Consider the following 12,392-nt stretch of genomic DNA (forward strand, 5'->3'; position numbering starts at 1 on the left):
GATTAACATTTAGTTCCCCACACTCCCACACATAATAATCCTGAAAGAGAATCTGATTGGGGCACTCTCTGATTCGTAAATATTTCAATGAAGATTGTTCTATGGTGAAAAGTAATTTCTCTTACTATTTTTCATTTTAATTAATAAAAAATGAATTTTAATTTTTTTCATACTTTCCTAAAAGTCTTTACAAACACGTTCCTCCGAAAGATTATGTAAGCAGAGAGGTGGTCAATTTTCCGTCAAACCAATGAAACAGAATTTATTTCCAAACATAAACTACTGTCACGGAAGGTATGTACATGTAATATTTTCATGCTTTTAAAGTTTCATTTTTACAGACATCATGCATTGTATTGTAATCCTAACGTTGTTTCAAGGATTATTACCTTTTATTTTTAATTTCATGAGTAGCAATTCTTATGTTTCAACGAAGAGTGTATAGTTAGTCTCTTCATTGAAAAGACCAATTTCTTAAATTCTTTTATTTTTAATTATTATTTTAAAAAATAAAGCAAAGTTAGCAATAGCTAGCCACCTTACCTAACACGGGCCTCGTTTTCTACATTTGGCTTTGGTCTAACTAACACAAACACAAACACAAGTCACCACTTGAAAAAAAACGGAACACAACACAAAATTGAAGTAAGTTTTGTACAGCGAGGAAGCTAACTACCACGCCCCACGTGACTCGTGCTATTCAACTCACACATTCTCTCCATCACTATATAAACCCACCTATATCATCCCATCATTTTTCATTTCCCCTCCAACTCGCTCTTGACTCACTTCCTCTCCGATTCCGCGAGGCGAGTGAATCAGTTGAGGTAAGGTACTCACTCTCCAACTAACTTCCACCAACCAAATCCTAGATCTCCATTTCTCGTTCTTTTCACTTCCCTCTGCGCTTCCAATTTTCAATTCTGCGCGATTTAGGGAAACTATCGCTTCTTATTCTAGAATATTCTCTTCTGCTTTTCGCTGTGTGTTGTTCGATTATTGTACATTCGTCTCGAACTTGTGCTGGTAGTGGATCTGCTTCGCTCGCTAGTTTCCATCGTTTAATTTTCAAATCGAATCGCGCAAATCGTTTTTTCAGTTGCTGTGGTGACTGCGTGTTTCGTTTTTTGTTGTTGAATGAAACATCGATTCTGGTTTCGTTCTCTTACTTATATTGTTACGGATTTCAAATTCTGGCTTGCTTGTCATTGAGATTGCAACTTCATTCTCCTCAATTGCGAAGTTTTGGTCGTTAAACGACTCCGCTTTTGTTGGTTTTTATTTCTTCCTCCTGGACATTTCCTAGAATGAGGTTGTGGAGTATGGACCTTGTTTACTACTGTCTTGTTTGATGTTTTATTTTTTCCTCTTTATTTGGTTCACGAGGATCACATGGCTATAGTTGTGAATGATATATAGTTTTTTAATCTTGTTGAATCTATGTTTGGAGGATGAGCCTGACGTAACAGTAAAGTTGCGCCTTGGTGACTTCTTGGGGATGAATTTATGGTTGCTTAAGATAGATCATAAATGGTTGTACCTAGATAGAGATTTCAACTCTGTGTTTCATTTCAGCTGATATGGAGAATATAATACATTATTAATTATGTGATCCTTTTTTTGGTATATATTACGTTTTAAATATAACTTTTGGTACGGTAACGGTTCAACTATTTCTTTGCAACTTTTCTTCTGTGATGTAGAAAGTAACGCTCTTGTTTGTTGCCAGATCGATCTGTTTCTTCATCATGGCCACTGGACAACTATTCTCCCGCACTACACAAGCTTTATTTTACAACTACAAGCAGCTGCCCATCCAGCGGATGCTTGATTTTGACTTTCTCTGTGGTTTGTATAGGCTCTATCATCTTGATTTTCTTCTTGGTAGATTACAGAAAATGATACGTTGACATTAATCTATGCTCTTAAAACTAATGAAATTACTAATTTTGTGTTCACAGGCAGGGAAACCCCATCAGTTGCTGGGATAATTAATCCTGGTTCTGAGGGATTTCAGAAACTCTTTTTTGGTCAGGAGGAAATTGCCATACCTGTTCATTCTGCGTATGTGTTCTTCATCCATCTGTCTACACAAATTTCCTCTATTTTTGTTTGAATTTGGGATTCGGTTTGTAGTTGTGGCCAAGAGAAATTTTCCCTTATTCCATCTGTCTCCTTACCGTTTCAACATACCATTCAATACAAAGTGACCAACTTTCAAACATGACATTCTTGTTTGTGTGGGGTGATTTGTCTTAGCCTTATCCTGACTTATTTTGCAGCATTGAAGCAGCATGCGCTGCACATCCTACTGCCGATGTCTTCATCAACTTTGCTTCATTTAGAAGGTCAGCAAATTATTTACTATTATTTGGAGTCTATGGTATCTTGTTGCACAAAATAATTCATGAATATCATTGGGATATCTGGAACATGATATCATTTTAAATCAAAGAATATTTTACAGTGTCTTAAATGATCTTTTAGGAGTGGCTACGTATTTCTTGAGTTATTTGCTTATTTAATTAGGATTGGATGTCTAGTATCAAAATATATAGTTGTTAGTAGTAGTACTTAGTCTGTCTTTCATATCATATTATGTCACATCAAATCATTGTCAATTTCAACTATTCAGTCCCTATTTATTTTTCTTTTTCTTCTTTCCCTACCTAAATCCTTATGATGTCAACATGTTCAAATTGATCTACATGCAGTGCTGCAGCATCATCCATGGCTGCTTTGAAGCAGCCAACAATTAGAGTTGTAGCTATTATTGCTGAGGGGGTACCTGAGTCAGACACTAAGCAATTGATTGCATATGCCCGTGCAAACAATAAGGTGGAAGTTGAAATATATATGGATCAAATTAATAGCTATAAAATAGCATGGAAAGACTTATTTAATTTCTCTTGATTTGCTAGGTTGTTATTGGTCCAGCTACCGTTGGAGGCATTCAAGCAGGTGCTTTTAAAATTGGTGACACAGCTGGAACAATTGATAATATAATTCAGTGCAAGCTCTACAGGCCCGGATCTGTTGGATTTGTTTCTAAATCTGTATGTATTCATTCCCTTCCTGTTTATATTGATGTCATCTTCACATTGTAGATCCACTTTTTCTTCTAGCATCACTATGAAGCTTTTGATAATCCCAACTTGCTTGTGTTACGAACGTGCAGAATTTGATCGATGTCTCAGCCAATGCATGCATTTTACTTTTTTGGCTTTAGATACGATACTTTGCTATGTATATTCGTTTTGTACCCAGAAAAATATTTCACCACCAGGAGCTAATTCAAGTCCAAATCACAGCTTCGAGAAATTTAATAATAATCCTTGAGAAGATAAACATGGATCATACCTTTTTCGTGTTTATAATTGTTTATTCGGTACCTTCAGTATGTGTAGATACAAAAAATAGTGTGCTGGTGCGACAGGACAAATTTGCAATTTTGTGTAGCTCAATTCCTTATCTTTGAGTTTATTTCTCTATCATTTAAATTTTGCTTCTCTTTCTGAAAGAACCAAAGAGATAGCCTTAATATATTTTTGTGAAGATTGAGCTCAATCTTTATATTAGATTTCAGAATGGACGATGAGATTATAATAATTACAGTGGAGTACAGATGTATCGAATTATAACTAGAGAAAGGCACAACATAACATGAATTGTTAGTTTACTTGCATGATATGTTTTTGAGCATCAATAAGCACTCTTTCCCTCCCTATGCTCTCTCTAGTGCTAAATAATGGTAATAGCTTCTTTAGTTAATATCACATGTTCAATGAAATTTCTTATTCAAGCCAAGTAGCAAATAGTGTTGTATGGAAATTTAGAATTTCAGATTTGTGGATTTTTTTGACATGATATAATGTATGAACGGATGATTCTAAAGGAAAGCAACTTTTTGATTACAGGGTGGGATGTCCAATGAACTATATAACACTATTGCCCGTGTAACTGATGGGATTTATGAAGGTAATTATTTGCTGATTTTATCTTTTCGATTTTGTCAACTCCATATTGAGTTATATCTGTTTAACTGTAGGCATTGCCATTGGAGGGGATGTTTTCCCAGGTTCCACACTTTCTGACCATGTTTTACGGTTTAACAACATACCCCAGGTAAATTTTTTCTTTCTTCTTGGGGAGCTACCTAAGATATGTGCATCCTATAAATATCTGACTACAATTTAGAGCATATAATTTTTTTCTTGTTATTGACCAGTCTGGGTTTATCTTAAACCGCAGGTTAAAATGATGGTAGTACTTGGGGAACTTGGTGGGCGTGATGAGTATTCCTTAGTGGAAGCTCTAAAACAAGGGAAAGTATCAAAACCAGTTGTTGCCTGGGTTAGTGGGACATGTGCGCGACTATTCAAATCTGAAGTACAATTTGGTCATGCAGTATGTCCCAGCTCCTTTAATTTAACCTTGACTAAATTGTAAATCATTTATCATAGCACGGCATTCTTAATCTCTGTTGGCACTTACATAAATCAGGGAGCTAAAAGTGGCGGTGAGTTAGAATCTGCTCAAGCAAAGAATCAAGCACTAAAGGATGCCGGAGCTGTTGTTCCCACATCATTTGAAGCTTTTGAAGCTGCAATTAAGGAAACATTTGACAAATTGGTTAGTATACATATATATTGAAAATTTGCATATGATTAATTGAATTTAATCCCCTCTCCTAATCTTGGAAATGCACGATATTGCAAAGAAATTTCTTTCTTTTCCTTAATTAGTTGTAATGGTTTGCTTATCTCAGGTTGAAGAAGGGAAGGTCACACCAATCAAGGAAATCACTCCTCCACCAATCCCTGAAGACCTTAGCTCTGCAATTAAGAGTGGAAAAGTCCGTGCTCCAACTCATATTATTTCCACCATTTCTGATGACAGAGGTATATTGGAATCCATTGATGTTGTAATTTAGAGATAACCATCTATCATTTTATGGGTGGACACTCACATTCGATTGTTCAACTGAAGTTTTGTATTCCAATATTTTCTGAAGGTGAGGAGCCATGCTATGCTGGTGTACCCATGTCTTCCATCATTGAAAAAGGTTTTGGTGTTGGTGATGTTATATCTCTTCTGTGGTTTAAACGCAGCCTTCCACGATACTGTACTCAATTTATTGAGGTAGACTGATCAACAGTACAGAGCTTTCCTTGAATATTTTCCTCCTTTCCTTTCTCTCTGTCTTGAGTATGTAAAAATGTTATACACTTTGCAGTGAAATTTATTTTGTGCTGTCAGTTTCTGTTTTAAATTTTTTTTTTCCCAAAACAAACTATTGATATTATCTCCCACCTTCTATCTTCTTATTGATCCGTTTCATTGGTCAGATATGCATCATGCTATGTGCCGACCATGGTCCTTGTGTTTCTGGTGCTCACAATACTATTGTGACAGCAAGGGCTGGGAAGGATCTAGTTTCCAGTCTTGTGTCAGGTAAATATATGCCTAATTTCTATCAATTAGTGGTGTAGGCATAAGATCTGTTGGTTGGGGAAAACAAAACTTTGTCTGCTGATAAATAATGCCATAAAACGGTTAGTAATGAGCTTCTGAATCAGGTTTGCTTACTATTGGTCCTCGATTTGGAGGTGCCATTGATGATGCTGCTCGCTACTTCAAGGATGCTCATGACAGGGTATGATTTGTACTTTTGCTGTGAAATCATAATGGGTTAAAGAATTAGTTTATAATTTATACAATAAACTTAGAAACAGGAAATTTTCAAAAAATTTCAGGCCCTGCCTTCCTAAAAAATACTCTGCGAACTTTGGCTTTTATCTCTAACATGGTACTGTTTTCTGTGTCTTGTAGGGGCTTACACCTTATGAGTTTGTCGAAAGTATGAAGAAGAAGGGAATCCGTGTGCCAGGAATAGGGCACAGGTAACCTATTTCGTTGTTCATTTAATTAAGCAATAAATATGTTATAACTGCTGTAGTGTCATAAAAGTATAAATCTAAGGCTTGATTTTTCCCTGTGAAACAGGATCAAGAATAGGGACAACAAAGATAAGAGGGTTGAGCTGCTACAGAAGTTTGCGCGCACACATTTTCCTTCTGTTAAATACATGGAATATGCTGTTCAAGTTGAAACCTACACCCTCACAAAGGCAAATAATTTAGTTCTTAACGTAGATGGTGCAATTGGATCTCTTTTCTTGGATCTTCTTGCCGGTAGTGGGATGTTCAGCAAACAAGAGATTGATGAAATTGTGGAGATTGGCTATCTGAATGGGCTCTTTGTGCTGGCACGCTCCATTGGTCTGATTGGGTGAGTTTCAATTAATTATATACGTCTTTCATGTGAAAAGCATTTTTTTGGGTTATTGTACTTTTGGATCTTTGTGGCCTTTTTTAAGGGATGGCAATGGGTGGGGAGGGTTTAGGGATGACTATATTTTAGGGTTAGACGTCTGTCCTCAAACAAAAAATTTATGCCTATCCTCTTTTTATATCTTATGGGGAATCGTATTTTAAAATACTTCTTAAATTATTTTTTTTACAAAAAGTAAAAACAAAAGCAAAGGAAACATGGTATTATAAAAAATTGAGTGTCAAACTGACATATAGTTCATTTTTTTTTTTCAATTTCAAATAAAAATAATAAAAAATTGTAATTGTATAATTTTAAGATAGAATATCTACTTAATCCAAGTATTTTCTTACAATATCGAGAGGATTTCAAATAGTAACTATATGTGTGTGAGGTTTTTTTTTTTTCAAATTTTCATAGTGTTATGATCCAAACAAAGTTTTCTTTTATCAGCATGATGACCTCGTAACCTACTGGATGTGCATATAGCATGTCTTTTGTGAATCTATTGAACTCAGATTTCCTATCTCCTCCAAAATATATTATGCATGGGTTGGTCTTATTCATTGTTATTTAAAATTTCAGGCACACCTTTGACCAGAAGCGATTGAAGCAACCTCTTTACCGTCACCCATGGGAGGATGTTCTCTACACAAAGTGAGAAAAAATTGCGATTGTGAGAACTTTGCAGTGCATTAGCAATCTTTTGGGAAATCATGCATCTGAAATATGGTGGAGTTAGACTAGTGTTGTACGGTCTATTGGTGAGGATAAATTTCATAAAGAGAGAATTTGGGTCATTTATATTTTTATTGATGAACATCGATGTATGTGAATTCAATAGGAAATTATCACATAAATTGAAGCTCGTGTTGGCCAAGTTGCGGAAATATTTTGTTATTAACTACAAAAGTTTTAAAACACTTGGTGGACTGTTTTGTCATGCACAAATTATAACATAGGTTAAAGAAAGTAAGTATATATATATATATATATATATATATATATATATATATATATATATATATATATATATATATATATATATATATATATATATATATATATATATATATATATATATGTATGTACGTGTGTGTTTTGTCTTTATAATTTAAAAAATGTTTATTTTAGTCTGTTTTAACCTAATATAATTAATATTTCACTTATAATATTAACCATAGCAAATCTGTATATATGAAAATTAATTATGATTACATATTCGTAAATTCAGCCATTGTTTTTTAAGTATTGATTGTATTTAAGTATAAAGTGTTGCAATAGAGAAATTATTCAAACACTTTAAAAATTAAACCATCAAGTATACCATGTAAACTTACCAAAGGTTTGTATAAAGTTTATATCAATACAAAATGCAATATAAACTTATTCAATTATACATAAATACTCTATTTATGAAAGTTAAATCAAAATAAAATCTCATTCCTCTTTCCATGCTTTAATCCGTTTGCACTTATATTTTCGTGTACATGGTGGAATTAACACAGGTTAAACCACATTAACATGCAATGGTAAGTTATTAAAAACAAATTTTTATCTTAAAAAATATATGAAAAAGATATATCTCAATTAACAAAATAATTCACCTTATTCAAAATTAACATACAATAATTAAATAAATATTTAATTAATAAATATGGGTAGTAGAAATCTTTATGGTATTAAACATGAATTGTTGTGACGTAGAAAAATACTAAATATTTGTTATTTTTAAATCAATTCTAACATTTGTCTATAAATTTAAATAAAATTTAATGTATTTTCCATTTAAATAAACTTAATTTTATTAAAAATATCAATTATAATAAAAATATCATTGTAAAATTTAAATAAAAATTAAATTTGATATATAGATGAAATTGATTCAGTTTTAAAAAAATCGGGAGTAAATTAAGACAAGATAACAAATACAAGGACTACATAAACACTTTTCACATTCAATACCACATTACACTATCTCTATCATGTGGCACAATGTCAGATTGACACATGATAATTTTTTATTTTTCTTAAATTTAAAAAGATTAAAAAGAAAACTTTAAAAAAATAAAAAAAATTTCTTACTGATACGTGACACATAATTAACACTATTATTATACTATTAACGGAAAGAATCTTATTAGAACAAATTTTTTAAAATAAAAATTCAATTAAATCAAATAAAAATAAAGAGACTTAGCTAAAATTTCACTTAAAAAATATGAGGATATATGTAATGATTTAACTTATCTTTTATTATCTGTCACTTTCATTTCACTGAACAGTGTCAAAATCACTTGCTGGCAAGACGCAAGTCCAACCACAAGCAAAATATCAGCACACACAAAACCACAAAAAGAGAAACAAAATTCCAACAATAATTAACACAGTTACGGAAAGTGACAAGGCAACCCACTTTAAAAAATAAAAAAATAATATATTTTAATTCTATTTAAGGAAAGTTTGTCAACTTTGTCAAAATACTTTTTGTCAAAAATCATTTTCCTTAATAATACTAGTGAAAAAAATACATGTTTGTACGTGTGTTTGCATTTTTTTCTCGTATTTTTTTATTTTAATAGAAATTTGAGTTAAAATAATAAAGAATATATAATTGTTAAAATTAAAAAAATATATATGTATAGAAAAGAAGTTTTTAAATACTAAAATATAAACTTCAATCATAACATAGACCGTGTGTTTCTTCCTCTCTGCTTCAAAATTTTTCACAACCACCACCATGAACTGTTCCGTCCTCTCTTCCGTGGCGTCACCCACCATCCTTGCCCATTCCTCCGCCACGCCAAGAATTCACCCCTCCACCCCAAACCTTAACCGCCACAGCGTCGTTACCACCACCAAATCCGTCACACCCTCCACCCAAACTGCCACACTCCACACAGTCTTCCACCACCCTCAACCGCTTCGAATTACCACGGAATCAGTCCCGCAACACCAAATCCCTAACATTGGTTTCACCCAAATGTTTGGCTCCACCATTGTGGTCCATCCACTCTCCTTCCGCATCCTCGCTCACTCAGAAAACACGTGCAAAATTCTCGGTATTTCTCCGTTCGATCTCTGCGGCGCCGACGCTCGCTCTCTCTTCACTCGCTCCAGTGCCCTACTCCTCCAAAAAGCCTTCAAAGCACGCGAAGTGAGCCTGACGAACCCTGTGTTGATCCAGTCTCGAACCTCCGGAGAAGCTTTCCACGGCATCCTCCACCGAACCAACGCCGGAATCGTGGTGGATTTGGAGCCAGCATCATGGATCGAGAACTCCGGACTTTCAACCTTTGAATGTGGTGGTAGTGATGTTAAGCTTCTCTGCAACAGCGTTGTTGAAACCGTAAGAGAAATGACAGGGTACGATAGGGTTCTGATGTACAAGTTTCACGAGGATGAGCACGGAGAGGTGGTTGCAGAGAGGAAGAGGCCCGATCTGAAACCCTACATGGGCTTACATTTTCCCGCCGGCGATATTCCAGAGGCTTCAAGGGTTTCGTTTCTGCATAACAGGGTGAGGATGATTGTGGATCGTGACTCTTCCCCCGTGAGGGTGGTGCAGGATGAGACTCTGGTGGAGCCTGTGTGTTTGACCAAGTCAACGCTCCGTGCTCCTCATGGGTGTCACGTTGAGTACATGGCTAACATGGGGTGTGTGGGTTCTTTGGTGATAAGTGTTGTTGTTGACGGTGGCGAGGGTGGCATGAAGCTGTGGGGACTCCTTATTTGCCACCATGCTTCTCCTAAGCTTCTTTCTTTTCCTCTGAGAAGTGCTTGTGAGTCTGTGGTGCAGGCCTTTGGGGAAGGGTTGAAGATGGAGAAACAGAGTCCTGTGGAGGAATCTTCTGCTTTGTGCTTCCGTTGAGTGCTTTTCCTGTACTTCGTTCGTTGCTTTTCGTATAATGTTAATCGCCATTAACGTTGTTGTGGTGATGACGTGCTCTGTGTCTTTTCTTTGACTGGCTTGCTTAAGATTATTCATCAAATATCTTCCTGCACTTCATCACAGCTTTTCAAACGATTTTATTCGAAATAGGAGTTGAGTGTTTTTCGGAAAAATATTTCGAAAATTGGTAAGATGTATTTCCGAAAATAAAATCCGATTGATGGATACAGACAAAACAAATTGATTGGATGCGAAAAACAGCCTTAAATTTGCGGCCTGTAAAAGATAAGTAGGATGGCTGGTATGCAATCCTAAAATAGAAAATTTGCCCCCACGGTCCACATTTTAATTTTCCAGGATGGCACGCTGTATATTTTATTTAAGTAGATAGCATAGTTTTTAAAATAGGTTACAATTCGATTATCGAATTTATTTCTGAACTGGTTTTTTATTTTTTATTTTTGTTTTTTAATATTTATAAAAATAGAAAAAGAGAAAAATAAAGAAAAATAAGTTAAAATAGAAAAAAATTCATTATAGTAATAATATTTGTTTAGTGTTGCAACTTTTAAAAAAAATTAAAATATATATCTTTATTTAAATAAATTACTTAATAAACTTTTGGCGCAGAAAGTTGAAAAAATAAAAGAGTATTTTTCAAAAACGAGTCAGTCTACAAGTTTTTTTTAAAAATTGTTTTTTATTTTGTTTAGGGTTAAATATGTTTTTGGTCCCTTAACTTTAAGTAAATTTTGGAATTAGTCCATTTTGAAACTTTGAATCAATTTAGTCCTTCATCTTTTGAAATACGTGGATTTAGTCCTTTTAATCAAATTTTGTTAAGTTTATTTAACATTTCAAACGCGTTTCACAGTAGTATTTGACTTAACATTAAAGCAAAAATGTGTCAAACAGTATAAACAACTCAAATACAATCTTAAAATGTGTACGAAACATCAAATAAACCTAACAAAATTTGATTAAAAGGACTAAATCCACGGATTCCGAAAGATGAAGGATTAAATTAGTCTAAAGTTTCAAAATGGACTAATTCCAAAATTCACTGAAAGTTAAGGGACCAAAAACATATTTAACCCTTTTGTTTATATATATATTAACAAAATTTAATTATATCTTTTAATTTTTAATGAATTAATTAATATTTCTAATAAGATAAATTAAAATAATAATTATTTTTACGTATTAAATTATTCTACTATATTAATTAGAATTTTGTAAGTTTTAATACTGTTGATCTTTCGAATAATATAATAAAAATTTAACATTTTAACTATTTTTTATTTTACTTTTCAATTAAAAAATAATTAATTGATGAATCAACATGTACTTTTATACTTTTCTAGTTTGGTGAGGTCAACCAGATAAGTTAAGGCGAATAAGCACTTAATTCATCAAATCTTAGGAGGTTGATGCATTGTTTTTTATATTAAGAGTCACTTTATTATGTTTTATGATAAACTAAAAATACTAAAATTAAAATTCGGGAATAATATTTAAAATTTATCAATAAATTAAAATTATTGACGGTCAAAAATTCATATAAATTTTACGCATTAAAAAATTTCGTCGATAATGTTATAAATTTGTCATTAATTATATGTGAATAATAATTCATCGGCAATTATCAATAGAAAAATTTAATCGTGAAATATCACGATTTGATTATTGTTCTTTCTATCCTCTGCCTCAACTGCCATCACTGTGTCGACTTCTCTGATTCAATTGTTTCCATTGTTGTCGATTTCTCCGCCTCAGTTGTTCTCCACTTCCTCCTTTTCTTACCCCTTTTCCTTTATTACGCCACTGCACAGTTGTTGGAGCTAGAGCTACGTTACCTCTTACCTCTGACCCTATTCTTTTTCTCCTCCTCCTTCCTTTCTTCTTGTTTTTTTTTTTTTTTCTCACATATCTTTAATTAATTTATAAACTTTTTTTTTTCAGATTTGACAAGAAATATTGTGCTCATTTATCGGAGAAGTTTACAACAAAAATGATAAAAAAGTTTAAAATTTTATATAAAACAGTAAATAACTAATTAGATATTGGCATAAAAAATATTAAAAATTATATTTTATTTAAAATTACAATCTTTCAAAGTTAATCTTTCATTTTGAATGTTAACATTAAGTTAATATCCTTTATTTTA

General features: G+C 33.1%; 2 protein-coding genes across 2 annotated transcripts; both read left to right on the forward strand.

Annotated features, from left to right (window-relative positions):
* The first annotated feature begins 608 nt into the window (after positions 1 to 608).
* On the forward strand, positions 609 to 7,256 carry LOC114188120 (ATP-citrate synthase beta chain protein 1). The gene is made up of 17 exons (XM_028076653.1): positions 609 to 827; positions 1,730 to 1,848; positions 1,962 to 2,064; positions 2,283 to 2,348; positions 2,715 to 2,838; positions 2,922 to 3,056; positions 3,918 to 3,978; positions 4,049 to 4,125; positions 4,252 to 4,407; positions 4,504 to 4,632; positions 4,769 to 4,901; positions 5,015 to 5,142; positions 5,349 to 5,454; positions 5,580 to 5,656; positions 5,833 to 5,903; positions 6,007 to 6,291; positions 6,919 to 7,256. The coding sequence occupies exons 2-17, from the start codon at positions 1,749 to 1,751 to the stop codon at positions 6,992 to 6,994; spliced, it is 1,827 nt and encodes a 608-aa protein (XP_027932454.1). The 5' UTR covers positions 609 to 827; positions 1,730 to 1,748; the 3' UTR covers positions 6,995 to 7,256.
* Positions 7,257 to 8,995: 1,739 nt separating this feature from the next.
* On the forward strand, positions 8,996 to 10,345 carry LOC114186708 (phytochrome B-like). Its single transcript, XM_028074681.1, has one exon. It carries the CDS (start codon positions 9,074 to 9,076, stop codon positions 10,202 to 10,204), a length of 1,131 nt encoding a protein of 376 aa, XP_027930482.1. The 5' UTR covers positions 8,996 to 9,073; the 3' UTR covers positions 10,205 to 10,345.
* Positions 10,346 to 12,392: the final 2,047 nt, after the last annotated feature.

Source organism: Vigna unguiculata, chromosome 6 (genome assembly GCF_004118075.2).
Source record: "Vigna unguiculata cultivar IT97K-499-35 chromosome 6, ASM411807v1, whole genome shotgun sequence".
NCBI lineage: Eukaryota > Viridiplantae > Streptophyta > Magnoliopsida > Fabales > Fabaceae > Vigna > Vigna unguiculata.